Below are 24352 nucleotides of genomic sequence, written 5' to 3' on the forward strand. Positions count from 1 at the left end.
GACTTGTAGTAAGAATAATACTCAATATCAAATTCCAAGTGGTGTGCTCATTATCTGAAACAAAATGTATATATAATACCTACATACAAAAAACAATAGAAAACTTTAGGTATGTACATATTTACGGCGCTCTCTCTAACTTCCTATATGATTTCATTCATGATCAGACCGGACAGATAAGCAAAAGAAATCCCTTGTTTGTATCAAACAAAGGGTCCAACGCTAAACTTATCTTACGTTTGTAGAGGACAGTTCGAAAAAAATGTAAATCTGTCGATGTTATTTTTGAATTTGTGCAAGGCGTTTGACAGCGGATAAGACGTTACGCGTATAACGCGAGTCACAAAGGGTGACAGTTTGGCGAGCGAGCAACGAGTGACACAAAAGCGCGACGCGACGTTTGAAAGACGTTCGGGACGGCATGAATGGGGCAAGAAGGAGTGATCGAGCGGCGTCCGAGTGCAGGCCTCCCGCTAGTCCAGCCACCCGCTCTCACACCCCGCTATTAATCCTTCGACGTGGACAGAAAATAGTTACGACTTACGCGTACCTACGCAACGTCGCAATCATAGCTGCGAAGGATGTACCGGATCCGTATATCGTATTCTTTAGTCTAACCATAAATTTTATGTTATTAACGTGTTACAGCACAAAGTTGACAAAATAAAAAAGATCGTAGCCCAAAATATCGTGTATAATAATAGGTACCTCGTAACATATTATATTTATAAGTAGAATCAAAATAAAATATTTATAATAGATAAAAGTTTTAAACCTGGATCATATAGGTACTCACAGTGTCTCAACTCTCATTGTAGGTAAATATAATGATTCGTTATCATATTTACTAGTTTATGCCATATATTTCATTTATAACTTACTGGCGTACTTAACAACGTATTTATGCCTACATGACTTAATTTAAAATAGAGACAGAAAAATAAATAATAAGATCAAATATAAGTATACAGTTTACAATGATTACATACAAAACATTAATGTATTTTTACTTGTAACTTACCTAAAGCTTTAACCTGAATACCTATTATGTACTCACATGTCTGCCAAATAGGCAACGTAAAAAGACATGATTTACTTCTATGTAACCCTACGCATTGAGTATGCGACCCTAGCGATATAGAGTACGCGGCCTAACTGGCCGTAATGTCCGCTCGGGAGAAAACATAAATCCAGTTTTACCGTTGAAATAAAAAGAGGACTTCTGTAAGTGGGATAGTGCAGGATATAATTCACATTTATGCGGAGCGGCCGACGGTGCGTATCGAGTCGCCGGGATAGTTGGCAAGGACAATACTCTCCCGGAGAAAAAGGGAATTATTCATCACACCCGGAAGGGGAGAGTCCGTGACGCAAGCATAGAAATAGCCAACAGTGTAGGGGCCGGACGGAACCACCCTCGCGGCACACAAGCCAACTTCACTTTTAATACATTCAGAGAACGATTACTGCTGCTTGTACGAGAAAGGGAATACGATCTTTTAGAAAATTACGAGGGTCCAGTTGATTGTTGCCAGTTGCAGATCTAAAGTTTAAACGGCCGCCGAGAACAAAGGGAGCTCGGACAGGGCTACGCAGCTAGGGATAAATATTCAATGCGAATCCTTTGGAGGCGATATTTTATACTTTATTCCCGCACGATTGTCACCGCCGCGTCGGCTCTCACCTGCGCGGCCTAGCGGAACGATATGTGCCAAAGAAATCTGCTCGGGGCAAGAATAAGAAATGTATGGATCAAATCACATCAACCATGTCAATATCTCACTGGAAGCTATTCACTGAAACAGAAACGTATACGAATAACCGGCTGGATTTATTTATTCTTTGATCTATTGATAATTATGTGTATTGTAGGTTAAGATAATTTTCAGAATGGTATTAATTAAAAATTATCAAGGCTATAGTATAAAAGTGTATAATTATTGCAACTGACTTTTAACAAAATCTCAACAAAGAAACGTCAATCTAAGCAAACAAGTTTGTAATCAATCACAAGATTGTTACAAAACGGTATTGATTCTTGATCAACCGCCCTTCCGCAATAATAATAGAGGACCAGGTTTTGTGCAAAGCATATCAAAATTTACATTAAAATCCCATACAAACACAAAAAAACTGGCTGAAATTCGAGTCCATTGTGTGCGATTGATTCGTAACGGCCGAGCGCGCAATCATGTGAATGAAATATTCACAATTTTAGTAATTTTAGCGCCGTGCGCGCACATCTGTCGCGGCACTGGCACAGTGGGCCCGCTCTCAGCCAAACTATTACTTTAACGTCGGAAAAACTTGTATCCTAATAGTTACGTAATTAAATTTGCATAAATGCCAATTTTTACCCAATTTCGAAGTAAACATTTGTTTTCACAGCACTTTAAGGAATGCAAAACAATATAAGTAATAGAGTCAATGCTAGCTCCCATTGTCCAATAGGATTATAAGTTATCTCGACGCTATTGTCACTGTTGTAGCAAAAAGTTTCGCAAGGATATCTTTCTTTTGTCGAAGCATGTCTTGTGTTTAGCAAAAAATGGTTGGGTTGTGCTCCAATTTGCGAAACTGGGTTGCAATTAGCTTTGTCTTAGATAACAAAACGATTACAGCTTCCCATATTTTTTCGTTTAGTGTCGGAACGCTTTCATGTTGGACCCTTTCGAAAACTTTCCCTTTAAATTTTTAGGGCAGACGTTATCGTTTTGCAGTTTATCTTTATCCATAGTAAGCTACTAGAGTAGCGTAGTCGGTAGTCTTTTAAAGATCCTCATAAACGATATTGCAAAATTATCTGTTTCATTTTGTAAGTATTTCACCACGTGTTCAAAAAACCGCTCTCGCAGGATAATTTGGCATTTAATGTGTAAATATGTGTTTGCCTTACTCTATATAAAGGCTAAAATTGTCAAGACGAAAAAATGTAAGCATGTATACTAGAATCGACATTGATACGGTACGAATAAAATAGTCCTAAAGATATTCCATTGATAGACATTATGTTGGTAAAATTATACTAATAAAGTAGTAAATATTAGTGATTCTACTACAACCATCAAGTTATGTATTACTTTTTGTAATGAACTCCTATTTATTATGTAATTTTATTATGGCGTGTTAGGTTATTTTACTTTTATTTTTCCGCTCTTTATATCATTGTGACGTTTGACCGAAATAGTTGCATATTGTTGCAAAGTATCTTTTGTGACGTAAAATAAAACAAAGTCAAGAAAGTGAAAGTGTACCGACGGGCAACAATAATGCGTGGTCCATCTAAAAGGGTTCCTTTAGACAAAGAGTTTTGCAAATAACACTCGCAATAAAAGGAAGTAAAAGTGTTAGACGAAATTCACAAATCCCTTTCATTTGGAAGCGGAGTGATGCGTCCTTGAATTCTCTTCGGTAAGGCTTAATTGTGGTTTCAGTCTTCAAAGAGTTGGCTCCTTTTGATGAGCGCGCGGCGGGCGGGGGCGGCGGCCCTGCTCCTCGAAACAAACAATCACTCGTAGCTGGCTTTCGCTTTTACTCGGTGGTCGACAAGCTCCATCTTGTATTGTGTTACTTAATATACCTACGTTATTTACAAACTATAGACTAAAACACAAGTTTATTTGAACTAGTGGCAGAGGAAATCCGGCCGTCAAGTTAGTTAAATAAAATCAGTACGAAATTTTATTACAAAGAAACGTTTAGGTACTATCAATAAGAAAATTTGGTGTTAGTCTCACGACATTCATTTTACAAGTTTGGGGTAAAAACCATTAGAGGGTCAAACAGATCACTGTGTTATATATGTCTTTCCTGTAGACATACACGAGAGTTAAGAAAAATGTACTGTTCGCGCGAACACACTAGTTTTCTCTCCTGTGGGTAATAGTTAACAGCTTGTGGGCATGTAAGTAATGATTTTATCATAGTTCTTTAAATAAAAGGAGGACCTTTTCACATGGATAAGGGTTAAATAAGAAAATTAGCCTTTATAGCCATTAACTCTCGTGTATGTCTACAGGAAAGACATAACACAGTGATCTGTTTGACCCTAGAGCTTACGGTTTTTTAAAGTCGAGCGGCGACACCTGCATTAATCTTTTTTGCATCAAAAGTTCATCTAAAGTTGTATATTTGATGTAGTTAACAAGCCAATGATCGTGTTGATTTAAGATTAGATCAAAAACACCTGCTGGCTGGCAAACTTAATTGTTTATCTGCAAATATTTCGGGACAAAGCACTGTTGTCGCCTAATTTATAGATATCTGCGGAACAGCGCCCGCTCCCGAACGCAAGGTGCGGCGTGTGCGAGATAACAAACTTAAACATCCTCCGACAAGGACAAAGCACTACAATAGAATGAGATAAAACAAACTTTTTATCTTAAAAAACTGCCTTGCATTTTATGAGTATAAACTGAAATTGACTTTAAGTAATAGACCATAAAGTCGACGATGCCGCGGCGGCATTGAGCACGCGACTTCAGCAGGTGGGAGCACTGTTTAAAAAACTAAGCAGCTTTTTCATTGTGCATTGTGCAAAGTCTGTTATTTTTTACTTTACACTATTTTATTTGATTTATTTTGGAAGATAACAAACGCAGTAGCTAATGGGCAACAATAAGTAGTTTTACTGCTCTCAGAAATACTTAGCTGTATTTAAATTTTGTTTAGGAACGAATTATAGAAACTTGAAAACGGTAATCATATAAAATAGGTCTAATTCTGGAAGCTGCCAGTTTTATGAGCAGCACCAGGAGCATAATGTCAGTTTCCTTAAAACAAAAAACCATATCTCACTTCTAATAATAGTGCGATAGACGGGTGCGCGGGATAAAAAGAGAGCTGGGGCGGCGCGTGCCCACAAATGGTAAAAATAGTAGAAATAGCCGTGGCCCGGGCAGGGCTCAATAAAAACGCTTAATTTACGCGATCCGCCACCGTGCTCCGACACTTACGCTCTTTATGTGTGTTGTCTTTGGGCTAATAATTGCCGGCTGCTGTTTGAAGGCCGTTGGAGAACACGCTCAAGCCGATGTAACGTATTGCCGGCCGCTAAAGCTGATCATTTCTATTGACACTTATTAATTGCACCGCAGAGAACATTTGATTGCAACAGAAGACGCGACTTACTGGTAGTCCACGAAGCGTAGCGGCGACCCGTCTTCTAATGAGTTTAATTGCAGGCCTCGGGTTTAACCCACCGATGCCTTGATTATGTATGCAAGTTCGGGAAGGCTAATTTAACTACTGAATGTTATATCACTTTAATTACGTTTCACTGTAATTTAAATTTCTTGTTGAATTAGGAAATGAAGCATACTTGAGTAGTGTAGTATTTAGGTGTAATAGTACGTAGCAAAATCGACTCTTATTTATTACATTATACCAAAATCAGTGTCAATGGAAGCGCTGGTGGCCTAGGAAGCGCTGGTGGCCTAGCGGTAAGAGCGTGCGACCTTCAATCCGGAGGTCGCGGGTTCAAACCCCGGCTCGTACCAATGAGTTTTTCGGAACTTATGTACGAAATATCATTTGATAATTGTCAGTCGCTTTTCGGTGAAGGAAAACATCGTGAGGAAACCGGACTAATGCCAATAAGGCCTAGTTTCCCCTCTGGGTTGGAAGGTCAGATGGCAGTCGCTTTCGTAAAAACTAGTGCCTACGTCAAATCATGGGATTAGTTGTCAAGCGGACCCCAGGCTCCTATGAGCCGTGGCAAAAATTCCGGGATAACGCGAGGAAGAAGAGACCAAAATCAGTGTCCAGCTTAACGGTGTCGAAATCTGAAATAAAACACTCTAAGTTAGACTGTATAAGGTGATATCAACATCGTAGTAACGTAAACATGCGTTAAAGATATGTAATAAAAGGCTTTACTGATGCTCTTTCAACAACTCTTCTTCTATTTTAATTTCTTGCTCTTATTTAAGGACTTCCATCCTCTGTGGACTCCGTCCTCTGTGGACGACCACTTCTCCATGTCACATGACTTCGCCCGCTTTCGTCTTAAGTCGAAACATGTTTTTATATACCAACGTATATAAATTAAGTTAGATTGAGTACTAAAGATGTCTGAATGTTGTGACCAACAGCCCTTCATAGTACGGTAAGTAGTGTCATAAGGTGCAAATTTTGGTATCGGGTGAATTCACTTAGCACAGATGTAATATTACGTATATTAGTAAGCTAAGCTAATTGAACCCGGTAGACATCCGCCAACCCCTGGCAGGTAAGCAGGGGGGCAGTCAAAGTAATTTGTAATGGATTCAAGCTTTCAACTCCTTTTTAACCCCGTTAGAGGATGAAATTTTAAAAACGTTGAAATTACTTTTCTTTTATTCTAATAATATATGCATATACAAAGATTCAAGCCCCACACTCGTAAAAAAATTTGATCTTCATACAAATTTTCAACCCCTATTTCGCCACCTTAGGGGACGAATTTTCAAAAACGTTGAAATTAGTTATCATGTATTTCAATAATACAGTGAAACCTGGTTAAGTGGGACCTGGATAAGTGAGAAACCTCTATAGCTGGGACTCATGATGCGGTCCCAACACTTTAGCACTGAATTACCTCTGTTAGTGAGATAAAACCAACCTTTATAACTGGGATTAGTTGTTGTGATTTTATGGTCACATTTACCTCTATAATTGAGACAGAGAGTGTATTTTACCTCTTTTACTGAGACTATATTTATAAGATTACATTTGCCTAATTGTTTTTTAGAATTTTATACGAATTACCTCTGTATCTGAGATAACGTCAATCTATGACCTCTCTAACTTGGACTTTATCGATCTATTTCCGTATTCTTACTAACTCTTAGTCTATCCACAAATTCCGCATTTGCTTAATTGTGTCTAAACGACATCAAGTTTCATTTAGTTACTTTATGCAGTTAAAACTATCGAAACGAAAGCTGAAATCTTGATAAGTAACAAGAATAAACAAATTTTCATTTAATAAATTTCTAAGACGCAATTAAGTCCGTATCAAATTTAATTGAAAAATCTATCCTTTGGAAAATCATTCAAAATAAATTCAAAGAAATATTTAAACAGACTTAAAAAAATATTTAGGGACAAAGATTATTTTACCTAAACATTTAAAGATAATTACAAAATACCTTATTAACCACCTCTATAACTGAGATATATCCTCTATTCTCACCTCTATTAATGAGACCCTCTGTAAATGAGACAGAAATTTATTTGTACCTGGCTAACTGAGAGCCTGGGTAAGTGGAATACCTCTTTAAGTGAGACAAATCTGCTCGTCCCTTGAAGTCTCACTTATCCAGGTTTCACTGTATATCTTTTAACGAAGTTTGAAATTCCTAGCTTAAAATAAAACATGAACCCCATACAAACTTTCATCCCCTTTTTAACCCCCTTAGGGGTTGTTTTTTTTCCAAAATTACTTCTTATCTCTTGTACACATTATAAATGTAACCTAGTGTGTAAATTTTAACTTTCTAGCATTTGTAGTTTCGGCTGATAATAGTAATAGTTGAATAAAAAAAATTGCAAACCGATTGTGATTTGAGCGTCAATCTTTTTATTTTTTTCTATTAAACTGTACATAAATGTTTTAAAAATGAATTCCTCATGCCCGCTTTATCTGGAAATGATACCAAACTCTAGGTGGTAGGTAAATAGAAGCCGATATGATATGTGTAACTTTGGATGCTCGCCTGCCTACCCACCAGGGGGTGGCGGATGGCTACCGGGCTGGATTGGCTTAGCTTTACGTATACTACATCTGTGCCAAGTGAATTCACCGATACCAAAGTTTGCACGTCCCATACATTGGGTGACACTACTTCCGTCACTATCAGTCAGTATCAAACGAACATTTAATCAAATTCAAAATATACTGAAATTGGCCAATCTACTAGCCAATCTGCCCAAGCAAACTTGTTTTGGTATCTTTAGGTATTTAAATAAAAGTAAACAAAATCTACCCTCAAATGGCTCCTTAACCCAGTTGAGGGTAGATGAAAACATTACACGATCAAATAATGTAGGTTAAAGTCTGGTCGTTCAGTGACTGATCCAGGCGGTTTTGTAACTGGTCGATTAACCAATAAATGTTATAACTAGGTACCCGAAAATGTACAGATTGTTTGTTTACTTTTATTTAAACACCTAAAGATACAGACTATAGGATAGGTAATCGTAATAAGTAACAGAGTTACAGCAAAACGCACACTTGTAGTGAGAAGATGCGGCTTCAACCCGCTGGACTGACAAACGTCGTTGCACACAATTACCTGTTGATGTGGAGAGAAAATATGATAAGGATGACAACCCAAACGTAGACTCCATTACGTGGGCTACTATGACTACAGTGAATGATAAAATTGAAGAAATTCTACCTATTACGTTCTTATTACACAATTTCATAGGAATGAGATTCTTGGAAGTTAATTATTTACGAAATATCATATAACTATGACAGTTGCTCTTCGATAAAAGGGAAATATTGTTTTTGTACAAACTAGTGCTGCCGATTTTTGGGTTTAGGATGCCAAAAGCGGATTCTGGGCTCCTTTAGGATTCAGCCAGAAAAGCGCAAAATTGAGGAGAAGATTACGATTACGAGTAAGTTTATAATAGTTAAAAAAAAACATTATAACAAAGTACAGTAAGTAGGTTTCATTACAATTAATGTTGGTAATTCCAACCGATTAATTTTTTGATGAGTAATTAATTGAACCTGAGTAACCCTACATATTCGTTATAAGTGCTAGTAATTATTGACCCGTTTTGAAACGAGATTTGCAGCAAATGTGACAATGATGATTTTTGGAACAACTATTTTTAATTACTGCACTAATTTAATCAATCAAAGTTTTTCCAGATTCAGTCTAGTAGCGTCAAGTGGAGAGCGATAAATCGTTACAAGCAATTATGACTAATAATAACTGCAACAGATGAACCTAAGTGCGTTTTCAATTAGCTTCTCCCGAAGAAAGCACCGCCCCGCACAGCAGCGGCCGTAATCATAAAAAAGTGCTTATGTGCCGCGGGTAAAAAACAACTCCAGGAAGGAACATAATGTAGTAGCGCCCATAAAAAGTGAATGCAATGCGTGCACGTGGAGTGCATCGGAGCACGGGGCGCGGGGGCGGGTGGGGCGCGGGGTGCGGGGCGGGCGGGGCGTGGGGTGTGTTCAGGCGAGGGGCGGCCGGCCGCGGCGCGCCGCTCGCCAGTGTTGTGGTAGGTCACACCGAGCGCGCCCGCACGCACCGACCTCATCATTCACGATCGCGACTCCGCGCCGTGCGAACATGTCATCGCGCCTCCGACGTGCTCGCCTGATACTTCGAACGTGAACTGTTTACATACGTGTACCTATCCGGACTTGAGAACTTTCCCGTGGTGCAAATAAATGCATTCTAGCTGAACTGATGTGAGATGGCCTTATCGCTGCAGTCGACACAGAATTCGAGAGGTTCGTGAATAAATGTTGTGCTGCCGGTTCGCTGAATCTGAAGGAAGTGCATGTGCGGGAAAAGTTTTGAAAGTTAGCGGCGCGCGGCGTGCGTGGGTGCTGCGCCGCGATTGGCCGCGCCGCCTCACACACATACATGTATTTTGCATTCATGTCGAGCTTTGCAGATTCAGTGAACCGTAGGCGCCTCGCCGCCGAGCGCGTAGCGGGTGCTACGAGCGGCTACGAAACTCTACCGCGTAGCACGAAATATGATTTGTTTTACCTAATTAATTGTATGATGTACACTTGCACACTTTATTCAGTTAAATGATTGTGACATTTCTGTTGCATTTGTGCCTTAAAGTAAACAACATAATAATGACATCTGTTTAATAATTAAAAACGAAACAAAAGTTCACGTCTGTTTTACCGTAGTAAGTATAAGTATTTTTTGCGCAGGATTATCTTTATTATTTTCTTTTACATATACTATTTAAAATTTTATGAAGTGACATTGTTTATGTTGTCTGCGTAATATATATATATATATATATAAAGATAAATACCAGGCCATTTGGATCCATTTGGACACATTTTTGACTAAATGTTTGGTCATTTAGATGGCACTATCAAATATGTATCATCAAAATATAAAGACACTTCGTCAAAAACGCTTCCGAAAAATAGGGTATTATACTGTATTTAAAATAAATTATTTTACACCATGCATGAAATAAAGCATCAGATAACAATTAGAAAAACACACATAGGAGTTATTTTTAAACACAAGTTCTATTTAATAAATCGGATACAAATATAAAAAGTAGGTGAGTTGACCGTGACGTCACGATGTAATGTTTCATATAAATTCCATATTAGCAAATCGTTTTGACAGTTCTAAAAAAGTAACTGATTTGACTAGTAGGCAAATACCCTATTAGATATTCGCACCGCCCGTAATACTTATTAATCCATAACCGCTTTCATTTGAAATACATTATATGGTAAATGTCACGATAATTATTTATGTGGTTGCGTACTTAAACACAAACACTGTTAATAATCCTATATGAGTATAATCACAGAATGGAACTGGGCTAAATCTGCTGTCGTGCTATGATTGATATAGGTATGGGTATTCGGCCGAGTCCACTGTCTATCTAGTCTATATAGAGCCGTAAATGATGCAAGTACGTTTAAGATAACATAATTAACTCACTTTTTTTTACTATTAAGTACCTAACTCTGATAAGGAGGTGTAGGACAATTTTACAATTAATGTAAAGTCACGAGGGTCACATGCAGTTCATTAAATACAGGAAATGTACTAGAATTAATATACATAACAAATACTAATACGGGTTATAATTGGTATGCTGTAACATAAACGATAAAAATATTTAAATATGTTTAAATATCTCGGCCAGTAATGGCCAACGATATTACCTAATGAGGTAATTTAGGGTTATCGTAAATGGGTAGAAAATTGGCAATAACTATATTAACTATCCAACTAATTGCCGATCTTGAATCGCGTCGCGTGATTCACCTCCGGATAACGGTCTCATATCATTTGATTGTTTAACATAATCGTTGACGCCATAAAGTATATTCAAAAGTTTGCTGGTTATTAATATTTACTCAAAGTGGGTAAAAATATGTCTATAATACATAACGCAAAATCAGAGAACTATAGTCTTATAATATAACTATGGTCCAGTTTTTAACGTTGATTATCAACGGGCCCTTTTGAATTGTGCTCGTTATATTTATTTTGTTGCTTAGATATTAGTAATGCTTTTTCTATATTTTTTTTTATTAACCTACTTTGGTATCCCACTGCTGGGCAAAGGCTTCCTCGTTTTCTCCACTCGACCCTGTCATCGGCGTATTCCCACAATTTCGGGTAGAATGCGTCCAAGTCGTCCCGCCATCTCCTTTTCGGTCTGCCTGAACCTAGGCCTGCACCGTCTATGGTGTTCCATGGGTCCCACTCAGTAACCCAGCATTTCCCAAGCTATGGGTAGCGACCCATTGGCTGGGTCGCGAGCGAATATTATATGGGCCCTAAAACTACTAGGAAAACTGAGTGTTACCAATAATATTTTATGCCCCCTCAAAAATGGCAGTTTTTGTTAGGTGGGTCGGAGAAAAAAAAACAACTACCGTAGCTTATGGAAGCTTGCATCTCCAAGCCTGCACAACTGGCCGGGAGCCTAGCCAAGATGACAATCGTTCGCAGAGAAACGAAACGAAATGCTGTCTCTATCGCACTAATATGGAAGAGTGATAGAGAGATAATAGCGTTTCGTTTCGTTTTCTGCTAAACAATTGGCATAGGCTATTAGGGCCCCTGCACATGGTCATCACCCATTTGCATTACTACTGCAATTTGTCAATTCCACCTCATATGTAAGTATATACTTAGTTGTAAAATATAAAACGGTCACTACTTATTTCATACTAGCCTCGCAGGCCTATTCGGATTTCGAGATAATCACAAGATCTTGAGACGATTTAGAGATCAACTAGATCTACATTAGATATCGACTAGATGTGACTTGGATATCTAAGTCATAACTTGTCGAAATCGTTCAAGTGGAACTCCAGAATCGCGGAAACGTCAAATTTGACATATCTCTATCTTACAAATATCTTTAAATTATCCGTATCGTAACTTGTTGAGGTCTAGTAGAAATCTAATTCATTTTCCGAATCGAGCCGTCGGCCCGCGATTCCGTCAGCATAAATGTCGCTACCATGCTTATTTACAGTTTTATGTAGTTTAACTATTTTTTCACCAATTAGGTAATATGTAAATAAATTTATGATAATACGAGTAAACTCTACAAGATGTTGTACATGCACATTTCTGTGCAGCATCTTAACTGAAAATGTTATCACCTACCAAAGGGTATCCATTATATGGACACGGCGCGATTCGGGAAATAATTAGACATTCACTAGATATGAAATAGTAACGATATGTGACGTTCCACGGCAAAAGGTACCTTATGGCCGCAATATATTGGAGCGGCGTTAATAATAGCGTAATAAGCGCCAAACGCCATAGGGTACCTTTTGCCGTAGAACGTCACATAGCGTTACTATTTCATATCTAGTGAATGTCTAATCCATTGCCCGAATCGCGCCGAGACTTACTTTTTTTATAGGATTTTTTTAACGATCTGTGTTAAACTGTCGATTAAATAAACAAACATTTTCAAATGCGAAACACCCCAAATAATACCTTATCACTAAATGAAGAGGTAAAATGAACAACCAAAATGTCCCAACAAGCGACGTTGAACTAGGTACTCAATAGGGTTCAAAATCCGGTGACAAAGTAACTTAGAATCACGATAAACGACGTACAGCAGGACCTCTTTGATCCGAACCCCTAAAATGTACTAACTATATTTGTATAAGGGCCACTTGCACCATCCCACTAAACCGGGGTTAAGCGGTTAAACCGTTAACCCAGTGTCAAATTACCATGGTAACTCCAGGTTTAACCGGTTAACCCCGGGATAGTGAATGGTGCAAGTGGCCCTAAGTAAAATAGGTACCGAAAACATTACATAAAGACGAAGCCGAAGAAATTCGGCTCGAGGCGCTTAACCCTAAAATACGAAACCGTAGAAGCGTAATCTGTGCGAGTGCGTGTCTTGCGGGTAATCCCATTACCTACGTGGCCGAATTGGGACACGGCTAAAGTCGGCTAACCCACCACTAGTACCACTCACTATTACTATACTATTGCGCAAACTACATAACTCTACAGTCAACCAAAAGGCCATGGCAGGATAACCTAAGTGAATCTGCCCCCAGCGAGTATTGGCTTGTAATTTTTTCCGATGATGTGGCTTTGTATTGGTAACAAGCATGCAAAAATTGAACCCCCAAAAGTTTATAGTTTAAAATAATAAATAAAAACCGAAATATGATCTTTATTAATTTTTTTTTTCTAGCCAGCCGATTTTAACGTGCGTCACGTATAATGTGCATATAGTAAAGACAATTATATGACATTAATTATAGGATATATTGCCATACAAAAAAGAAAAAAAATACAATTACTTTTTTCAAAAAAAAATTTTTATTACTTTCACGTCAGCGACACTTCCAAATTTTTCACCAAAGCTAGCCTCTTTAATAAGTAACAAAATGAATGTATTTACTTAATATTGTATGTGGTAGAACAAGGTGTTTTTTTAATTGAATACATCACTCTACATTTTCTATACCCCCGGACCGGTCTAGCGTGAGTCATCCTTAGTATGTACTCGTAAATGCTTAATTTACCTTGTAAGGAAATTTCTATAAAAGGTCTCCTGTTTTCATTGCTCTTGCGGATACAATGTCAAATACCTAAACATAAAATGAAATTTAAATAAAGTCTCAATTTTTCGACTAATTCCGTTCTATAACCTATATGTACATACCTACTTATAAATAAATATGATTTTGATTTTGCTCGTTATTTAGGGTAACTAAACAAGGAGTAGGTAAGGTACCTGCTAATACAATGTAATGATAGACTTTATAAACCCAACAGATCCAAAATTTTAAGACTAATTAATTAAATAAGAGAGGGTTTTGAAAACATTAATTAGTGCTTTTTTCATATAACGATTTTTTTTTCGATATAAGTAAGTATACATATTTTAAACATCAATTAATCAATATTAGGTACATCAAGTAGAAACGAGCGTTCTAACCATATATTATCTATTAAGTAACGCGAATATCGATTAAGTAACTGTCTATAGGAACCTACTCTTAGTTATTTCTTCCTTTGTGTCTAATATAAAAATATCTATTTGTATTCCGAAAACAGAAGCTTTTGCAATAATAATGTCACTCACACGATGTTTATCGTGATAATGAGTTATGGTGAGGCGGCAATAGGCCTCATCATAAAAATATTAAGTACGGGTTATTGACAAATATTTATGGCACATAAAGAGGGGATAATTACAACTCTTTGCTTCATAAAAAGCGTCGGGAAGGGTGCGGTACTGTTAAAATTTATCACTAGCATTGTCACCCGACCACCAATAACCGTGCCCATAATGCGCTGATCGATTATCCATCATTTGCGCCGGGACAATAAAGATTACATACTGTAAAAAAGCGTATCACATATTTGAAGTACCTAATTCCGTACAAAGTAATCAACTACTTAGGACGGCAGCGTATTCTAGAATCTATAAGTTAGGCAGGCAGCCTCAGCCGATGTTTCCATCTGTATTTACTTGGCGAGTCAACTTTTACATTTTGTCCGTATTACAATTCAGGGCACATCACGAGTTCGGTTTGCTGCCCGGCCTCGAAACAGCGAGTAATGTTATTAAAAAGTTATGGGATAAGCCGGCGGTACGTGCCGCGCGCCGCCGCCGCCTAATCACAAACTTTAAAATTATCTCATTACTTTTTACATCATCCGATGGTAGAATACGTAATTAGCTTCACCGAACATTTTTTCCGAGCCTGTTTCAAGATGAAATGCTGTGTTTTGTCACTTATAATAAGAAACATAAGCGCGGCGCAAAGAACCGCCGCGGCACTCGGCAGCGTCCAGTAATTCTATTTTGCCTCCTTCAATTAAGCGCGACGGCTAAGTCCACAGTTCGGCCCGGAATTAATTCCACAGCTAAGTAGATAATGTAAGGAGCTTCCCTCCTCGCCGCCTCTTCACGCCTCGAGGAGAACTTTCAATTATGATTTTGTCTAATTTTAATTAAGTGCTCTCAAAAAGGCTTTTCTCCGTCGAAATTAATATTTGAATATAATTTGGGCGGAGCGGGCGGGCGGAGTTTGGCGCTCGAGGAATAATTAATTCCATTATAAGTGGTCCGCTCGAGCGCGGGCGCGCGGCCGGGGCTGCTGGACGACACCCCTTCCATGACAAGGGAATAACACAATTAGAAAAAACATCAAGTAATCAAGTCCAATCTAATTATTATCATTTAAATAAAATACACAGATGACTTTAGGCGGAGGATGCGGGAGCGAGGCAAGGCTTGTTCGCGGCAATTTGCGCAACAGGTCGGGGCGGAAGCGACCTGCATCGGCATGATTGCGACCAAATGTTTCCTCCGCAGCGTCTGGCAACGGTTTTTGCCGCGTTTTTTGTCGTCTACTGCTGATAAGTGCGCTATCGATAGGTTCCACGGCGTGTTTGTTTAGGCCGAAACTAACGAGTGACGGAAGTGATGCCGACTATGACAATTTTTGTCTTGAGTTTACACCTAAGGACATGATAGAGTTATGATACCCGTATACCTATACATAAGTAGGTATATGCATTTTGTTGTCTCTTACCTTTATCATTTTTGACAACAGAAAAAAATATTATGATGTCGTTTGTTTGTTGTTAGTAATGCATCAACATAACTAATATTTGTTTTTTTTTGTCGCAGGTGTGTCAGTGAGACCGCTATCAGCAATGCGTCAAGAATCATTACCGATGTTAGCTGAGCGCCTGCTGGCGACGCGCGCTGCGGCGCTAGTGGCCGGGTTGCCGGCCGAGCTGTACTCGGGCGCGCTGCTGGCCGCCTGGCCGCCGTCCCCGCCCGCGCCTCTGTTGCCTCCGCCGGAGCTAGACCGCCGCAAGCGACGCCGCGCGTCCAAACTCGACGACACCGTCACCACCTCGCACACAACCGCGCCCCTCTCCCCGCCCTCCTCGGGGTCCTCACCCGGTGCAGCCGATCCGCCCAGAGATAAACTTTTCACCTGCAAGATCTGTTCGCGCTCTTTCGGTTACAAACACGTGCTGCAGAATCACGAGCGCACCCACACTGGTGAGAAGCCGTTCGAGTGCGGTGAGTGCCACAAGCGGTTCACGCGCGACCACCACCTGAAGACACATCTCCGCTTGCACACGGGCGAGAAGCCATACAGCTGCCCGCACTGTCCACGCCACTTCGTGCAGGTGGCTAACCTGCGGCGGCACTTGCGCGTGCACACCGGCGAGCGGCCATACGCTTGCCCGAGCTGCCCGGCGCGATTCTCCGACTCCAACCAGTTGAAAGCCCACGCGCTGGTGCACGAGGGTGATGCGCCGTTCGCTTGCCGCTGCGGGGCGCGCTTCCGGCGGCGACAGGCGGCCGCTCTGCACCGCTGCGCGGGCACCGGCTGCGAGCCCGACTCGCCGAGCCCGCCCGCGGCCACGGCCGCCGACTGGCGCTGGGACGAGTGGCCCGAGCAGACGGAGCCCGAGGACCTGTCGCTCCCGCGGCGGCCGGCCACGCCGGACTCGCCCACCGACCTGCGCGTGCACTCCGCGTAGTCTCCGCGCTCCACGCGCCGCTGAGCCGGTATACGAGTTCCTCCCGCGTAGACCCCGCGCCATACTCGGTCGCATGCGCGCCGTCCCAGCCCGAGCCTATTATGTAGATCTCATAATGTTTAGTTGGACATGGAAATACTTCTCAGAACAAACATTTAAAAAGTCCTAGTCGTTAATTTTTTGCGCGTTTTCGCGGTAATCACTACTGAGTCAGTCTAGTTAGGTAGTCGTGCAGTTTTTATGAGTTTGCAATTGCAAAGTCTACCATAAAGACACTTTTTATTCGTGTTACAGTTTAAAAACTTCATTGTTATACCATTTGCATAATCGCAAGGTGAGGGAAGGAAAAAATGCGATGGTTTTGTTCCTTTGTTTTGAAATTTGCAAACCTAAGAAAGATCGAACCCGTTGCACAAAAGTAATACTGTGACGTATTGTTGTTTGCTATTGTTTCCAATTGTAAACAAAAAAATGTGCACGTTACGGTCCATGAGGCCGGCGGCGCGGCGCGTCCGAGGCGCGCTCCGCGCTCGCCGAGCGGGAACCGGAATACGCCCGGAGAAGGCCGCGACATTGACTTATTATTTTCCGCGACAAAGGCTAGTTCACAATCGTTGATTATTAAGTATTGATTTGAAGGGAATTCCTCAAAGCGAACAAAGCGGTCGTCATTGTGTTCGGCCAGATCCTCGCCTTGCGACAACCGGTTCAGTATCACCCTCTTTTGTGCGCGACTGCCAGTTTTTAATCAATAGCCTCGAGCTCGTTTTGTGCTTGTACAAGCATTAATTTAAGTTTTCTGACCGATAATACGTAACCGATACTGGTGCTTTGCTTCAATAAAATTATAGGGGCCGTTTGTTTGTTTGTTTGTTGAAGTTGTAGCTTAGTACCTATAGATCCGGCGGGCGGCGCGGCGCGCGGCCGGAGCGCACCGCTTTTGTACATAATGCTGTCCCTAAATAAAATTATTTATTATTTATCAATTAGTTTTTAGGTATTTTTAAATATTTTCAGCGCCATTTCCGATGTAACGAAATTGGTACTGGAAAGTAAATGTGGTTTGTAAATATATTTCTATGTAAGTATACCAAATAGCCGAAATCTGTTGATGCGATTGGGTAAGACACTTGAAGACCGTAAAAATCACTTATCGTGCAACAGATGTAAGGAATCGTGAAAATAAATGAAAATGTTAAATAAACTTTACAAATTTTTGAATGTATTTTGATAGCGAAAATTAAGGGCCATGAACGGGTTGCATTGATATCTGTTGAATAGAAGATGTTTTCGTATAGTTTTTAAGATACAATCTAAATATTTAATGTGAAAATTGTATATATGTGAATCGAATAGGGTGGATCCAATGCACAACGCACATGGTCCGAGTAGCTAGGTAAGGTAGCGGCGCCGGCGCTGCACGCTGCACGCTGCACGCTGTCGGCGCGCGGATGGAGCATATTTCGCAATTTGTTCTACGGGTATTAGTTTCCTATTAGGGTTAGTGTGTTTATTGTATTCGTTTTTGTCTAATTTACCATCGCAGAGTAATTGTTCTCAATGTTTTAGCGCACACGATAAATGTATGTAAGTATTTAACAGTGCTACTTGTTGATTATTATTATTTTATTTTCATTAGTGTTAAAGTGTCACGGAGCGTAGGGTCTTAGAGTAGATCGAGACGGTGTAAAATATAAAGAGTTTTTCCCAAAGAAATTATTGGTACAAAAAGTAATGTGTACAAATTAAATGATACTTTCAATTAGAAGTTGTAATTCCATGTTGCAATGTTGTATCGTAAAATATGGTAATTATAGTGTTATTGCTACGGTGCCATTATCTACCTCATACGTTAGAGATACCGCTCCAGGGTATAGAGCCAAAGTTCTTGGAATATTTTCTATTGTCTACGATTATAATAAATATCACGTTAAGCGAGAGCGAGCTATCGCACACCGTCACCTGATGCCGCGAGCGGCGGAACCATTTGAGACTGATTTTAATTTAATTATGTAACACCTAATATTTTACTGTATCTACTAGATTTGTCCTAATAATCTAATGTCGAAGTATCGGCCCGACTCGAACTTTAAGATACGTCAATTAATAGATCTAGAAACTATATGGATTAGATATGTCAGTGTCAAATGTGACGTTTCTTCAAACATAAACGTCACCTTTGACACTGACTGAGCCCAAGCCCTCTCGCGCATGAGAGGAGGCCTGTGCTCAGCAGTGGGACGTATATAGTCTGAATTATTATTGACACTGACACATGTCAATTGTAATATATATCGGGTCTAGAGACTTTAACGTATCTTAAATCTATTAATTGACGTATCTTAAAGTTCGAATCGGGCAGTATTATGTATCTCCCGCGCCAATCCGCGCGGGTTGCGCGCGAGCCGGCGCGGTGGTCGATCGTAGTCCAAACCTTCATTTGCAATTTACTTGAGTTCCTATTTTATAAAAAAAGTTTTTAACTTTATTGTTTTGCTTAAATTTGTTTATATGTATTTGTTAGTCGACGCACTAGGTTTCAGTGCCATGATAACATTGATAACACATCGCAAACTATTCCACAAATAATTTAAGAAGTTAAATAATAAGATATATATGTAAATGGATTAAGATATTGTCTTAGTTTCTGTAATTCGGTGATACTGCCATAAATCTAACTACCTCATGCTCGGACACAGGTTACTTTAACTAATCATCAAACTGACAAGCTAATAATTGTAATATTAATATGTACTTTACGAGGTACCTCATAAAGTAACAGTTATATATTTAATGATAACACACACGGTGTGATACAATGAACATAGTTACATTTATCAATGTCCAGTACCAACATAATTATTATAATAAAGAGATGTTTGTTATTTAATCACTTTTTGATTTCTATATTTATTTACCCTTTACTTCATAATTTGCAATTTGAATGCCGAACAGAATACTTTGATAAAAAAATCAGATAAAGGCCGTCTTAACTTTGCACCGACATAGATACATAAAACAAAGTGGGAGTGACATTATAAACGTCATATTTTGACATTAATCATGACATTTCCACACAAATGTCTTGCAGGGTCAGCTTAGTCCGACTCTACCTAAATTAGTGTTCTAGAGTCCCCACATAAATACAATAGAAAACACCCACAACTAGGAGATTACTTTTTAGGAAAAGGTAATTGGGACATTTGACTCAAACGGTGTAGAATTTTATTCGTCGGCACCCCTCAAGTAGGAACAAAAACTTGAGGCCACACACGTTTTGATATCTAAATTATGTCATATTATTATCATTCGCGCGAGCATGTCGCTCGTACCGTCCGTCCGTATATGTATTGGTGCGAGCAAGATACACATGTGAATGATAACCAAATGACACTATTTCGATGTTAAAATGTAACTTTCTACCCGATTCGAACTTCAGGATACGTCAATTAATAGATCTAGAATTCTAGACGATATGAATTAGATGTGTCGGTGTCATAAGTGACGTTTTTGTTTGAAGAAACGTCACATTTGATTTGACTTACGGCTCGATTCGGAAAATGAATTAGATTTCTACTAGACTTCAACAAGTTACGATACGGATAATTTAAAGATATTTGTACGATAGATATGTCAAATTTGACGTTTCCACGATTCTGGAGGTCCTCTTGAATGATATCGACAAGTTATGACTTAGATATCCAAGTCACATCTAGTCGATATCTAATGTAGATCTAGTTGATCACTAAATCGTCTCAAGATCTTGTGATTATCTCGAAATCCGAATAGGGCAGAAAGTCCGTCTTAACTTTGCACCGACTTAGATACATAGAACAAAGTGGGAGTGACATTATAAACGTCATATTTTCATAGAAATTTGACATTAATCATGACATTTCCACACAAATGCCTGGCAGAGTTAGCTTAGTCCGACTCTACCTAAACTAGTGTTCTAGAGTAAGTACCCATATAAATACAATAGAAAACACCCACAACTATATAGGAGATTACTTTTTCGAAAAAGGTAATTGGGACATTTGACTCAAACGGTGTAGGATTTTACTCGTCGGCACCCCTCAAGTAGGAAGAAAACCTTGAGGCCACACACGTTTTAATATCGATATTATGTCATATTATTATCATTCGCGCGAGCATGTCGCTCTTACCGTCCGTCCGTATATGTATTGGTGCGAGCAACATGCACAGGTGAATGATTAACAAATGACACTATTTCGATGTTAAAATGTAACTTTCTGCCCGATTCAAATTTAGGATACGTCAATTAATAGAGCTAGACGATATGAATTAGATGTGTCGGTGTCATAAGTGTCGTTTTTGTTTGAGGAAACGTCACATTTGATTTGACACTGACATATCTAATCCATATCGTTTCTAGGTATATTAATTGACGTATCTTAAAGTTCGAATCGGAGCGTTTGAATTGGTCCCCCTAAAAAAAAGGTTTAAAAATATTACAATAGTTTCACAAACGAATAACTTTTCTAGTAGGATAACAGATAACTTGATGAGTAACATTATTATGTAGGTATCATAGTCTAATAAAACATGGTCTTCTCTTCCCCGAGTGACACAAGCCTACGTCACAATAACATTGCCACTTTATATAGCGCTATCGCATAATATATTATCATATAGCGCTGTCGCATGATGACGTAGGCTTGTGTCAGTCACGTGACCACGAAAAGACGGGAAGAGAGTACCAGGCGGAGTATATTATTATACCATGGTACCTAATATAGCTGACAGTCGGGTGAATAATACCCATACGCGGTTATGGCACTATGCGGATCCGAGCGCCGCTCCGGTGTCTAAGCGCGACAGTGCTAATATGCACGTAAGTACGTATATAGCGACGTCCCACTGTCACACCGGACCGGCATGCGGAGCATCCATGAAGCATCCATGTGAAGGTCGCCTAGCCTAGCCTAGCTGTGAAGGCGGGCAGGTGAGTAGTGTGAGTAGGTACCTACTTGTGCAGTTGGGCGAAGTAACTCAACAAGCGCGGCACGCCGCATATCTTCGGAGACAAACGCACTGGAATCCGGTTGGTATTTATTAAATTAATCGCTCCCCCCACACTCCGCACTGCCACCCCGAAAGAATAGTTTAACCGACTCACGCAGCGTACTAAATACGTAGACGAACAACACGCGAACGTGAAGCGAAGCGATGCGGCGCGGGGTGAATCAATCCTTTGATACCTATAGAAGTGTCCTACGTGGGCGATCTCGTTGCGAACGCGAACGCCTTGGGCCCGCCGCGCCGCGTCGCGTTCGCGAGTTGTTCGCTGTAAGACGCAGCGTCAGCGCAAGTTGAGGTACATAGGTGATATCGTAAACCACGCGACGCGATATTACTAAATGCGTTCAAGCGTTCTTGAAAACAGGCTTTTGACAGATAGACGGACAACGAAGTGACGTTCTATACGGGTAGGTTACAAATTAGTAGGGAGCATCACGCTTTCCTTAAGGCAAGATCTAGAAAAATAAATACGGCATAACGGCATGAACAGCGCTTCTAATTGCGTTAACTTCAAAGATTGATTTATTCACAGCTCCAAAGAACTGGAACTGATGAGTCTATAATTAGGGCGAGCGAAGCGAGCCCTATCACTATTCGACGAACTATGCATTCTTGTGGTACACTTTACGGAAAAACTACTGCACTGTTAGGTTTGAAATTTAACATAGTCGTTTAAATTCATGTCTAGATGTGTTATCAAACATAAAAATATCATTTTATAAACATAAAAAATAAATAAAAGGGTCAATAATGTGTATTACTACTAACGCCATCTGTTGACCTAGTGTTGGTTATTTATTTTCCTAACAGATGGCGTTAGTAGTAACAAGGTTAAAGGTTAGTGAATAGAATCAGGCGTTACTTTGCGGAAATCCATACTAATTAAAACCAAAATATTACTTTGCTAATCCGCGAAAAGATAACGTGCTAGTCAATCAGTGCTAACCCGTTATACTTACTTGCGTATTTTTACATGCAATTAATATTCCCACCCTCCCACCGCAAAAATAAATACGCAAATAAATATAACAAACCACCACCAAAAGAATAAACCTCGACACGTGTTTCGCCTCTCTACGAGGCATCCTCAGGAGTTGTTGACGGTCTGACGCCCGGCAACGGAATGACCTATCTAGAATGGTCGGCCATATTTATACCTTGACCACTCCCCCTACCGTGCAAGTGTGAGTGAGATGGAAAAATTCGTAATAACGGCGATGACGCAACATTCAATTGTTCGTTAAGAATCATGCCCCTATTGTTGTACCTAATTATTTCCAGTTGTTCCAGAACACCCAAACGCAATCCCTTTTCGCAAACATGTAAAATATCAAAAGAATGATTCTCAGATAAAGTGTGACCTGTATCTAATAAGTGCTTTGCAAAATTGGACTTCTCTGGATGGTTATGTCTATATGACGCAACATGCTCTTTATACCTAGTAGTGAAACTACGGCCCGTTTGCCCCACATACACTTTATTGCAATCGTCACAGGTAAGCTTATAAACTCCAGACTTTTTCCCGTTCTCGATCTTATCTTTGCCATTGCAAAGCTTCGAGTGCAAAGTATTATTTGTCTTAAAGGCCACAGGAATGTCGTTAGACTTCAAAATTTTGTAAATTGCATCAGACAACTTGCCAACATAAGTTATGCTCGCTTTATATTTCTTAATCGGTTCAGAGGATCGTGCCGCATACAACATAGTGTTGACCATACTATTCCGCTTTTTCCTGATGATACCATCCACAACAGACTTATCGTAACCATTCGAAACTGCTAAGTGATAAATATTATTTAATTCAATCTGATAGTGTTCATCAGAAAGAGGCACAGTCAACATTCTATGCACATAACAATGAAAAGCAGCCAACTTATGCTGCCACGGATGCGTGGAAGAAGCCGGGATAACTGTATCGGTATGTGTAGGCTTACGGTAAATTTTGAACTGATGCCTGTTGTTTACTTTAGTGATTGTTAAATCTAGAAAATTCAATGAGTTGTCTTGCTCTAGTTCCTTTTTAAACTTAATTTTTGGATGCTTACCATTAATTTCAGCAATAAATGCATCCAGCAGGCCCATACTACCCGTCCAACAAATAATCAAATCATCCACGTATCTAAAATAGTATAATATATTATTGTTGCCCACAATATGCTGGTTCTCAAAATGGTCCATAAAAATATCAGCCATCAAAGGACTTAGTGGTGAACCCATAGCCAAACCATCACTTTGCAAATAATACTGTCCCCCAAAAAAAAAAAAAAAATTTGGCAGTGGATTCTGAGGTTGCAATAGTGCGGGGCCGTGGTGATGTAGATACAAAGACCATGGTGGCTAATGTTATCAAGAGTACTAGTCCAGCACAGAGTGCGTGTGTTGATTCTGATGTTTTGCTGCTAAGATCTATACAACAGAAAGTGCAAGACAGTGATTTGGTGGTTTCAAAGGCAGATAAAGGCAACTGCATTGTGATTATGGAGAAGGGACAGTATAATCAGAAAGTACTAGACCTTATTCAAGGTGACGGATTTTCGAGATTGCAAAGAGACCCAACTCCAGGGTTCCAG

The 24352-nt window shown here is 39.7% G+C and overlaps 2 protein-coding genes across 2 annotated transcripts in view; both read left to right on the top strand.

The window, feature by feature from the left end:
• LOC134806799 (neurogenic protein mastermind-like) overlaps positions 1-24352 on the top strand; it is a 200316-nt gene that overhangs the window by 141338 nt on the left and 34626 nt on the right. The gene's annotated exons all lie outside the window — the stretch shown is intronic.
• On the top strand, positions 9146-17820 carry LOC134806287 (protein krueppel-like). Its single transcript, XM_063779507.1, has 2 exons — positions 9146-9460; positions 15868-17820. Exons 1-2 carry the CDS (start codon positions 9424-9426, stop codon positions 16737-16739), a joined length of 909 nt encoding a protein of 302 aa, XP_063635577.1. The 5' UTR covers positions 9146-9423; the 3' UTR covers positions 16740-17820.

The sequence above is a fragment of the Cydia splendana genome, chromosome 3 (genome assembly GCF_910591565.1).
Source record: "Cydia splendana chromosome 3, ilCydSple1.2, whole genome shotgun sequence".
NCBI lineage: Eukaryota > Metazoa > Arthropoda > Insecta > Lepidoptera > Tortricidae > Cydia > Cydia splendana.

What these genes read in the sequence shown, in the direction of transcription:
- LOC134806287 (XM_063779507.1), top strand. Translation starts at nt 9,424, where the DNA reads ATGGCCTTATCGCTGCAGTCGACACAGAATTCGAGAG. An exon ending in GTCGACACAGAATTCGAGAG is followed by an intron (nt 9,461 to 15,867) that starts GTTCGTGAATAA and finishes TTTTTGTCGCAG; the next exon opens with GTGTGTCAGTGAGACCGCTA.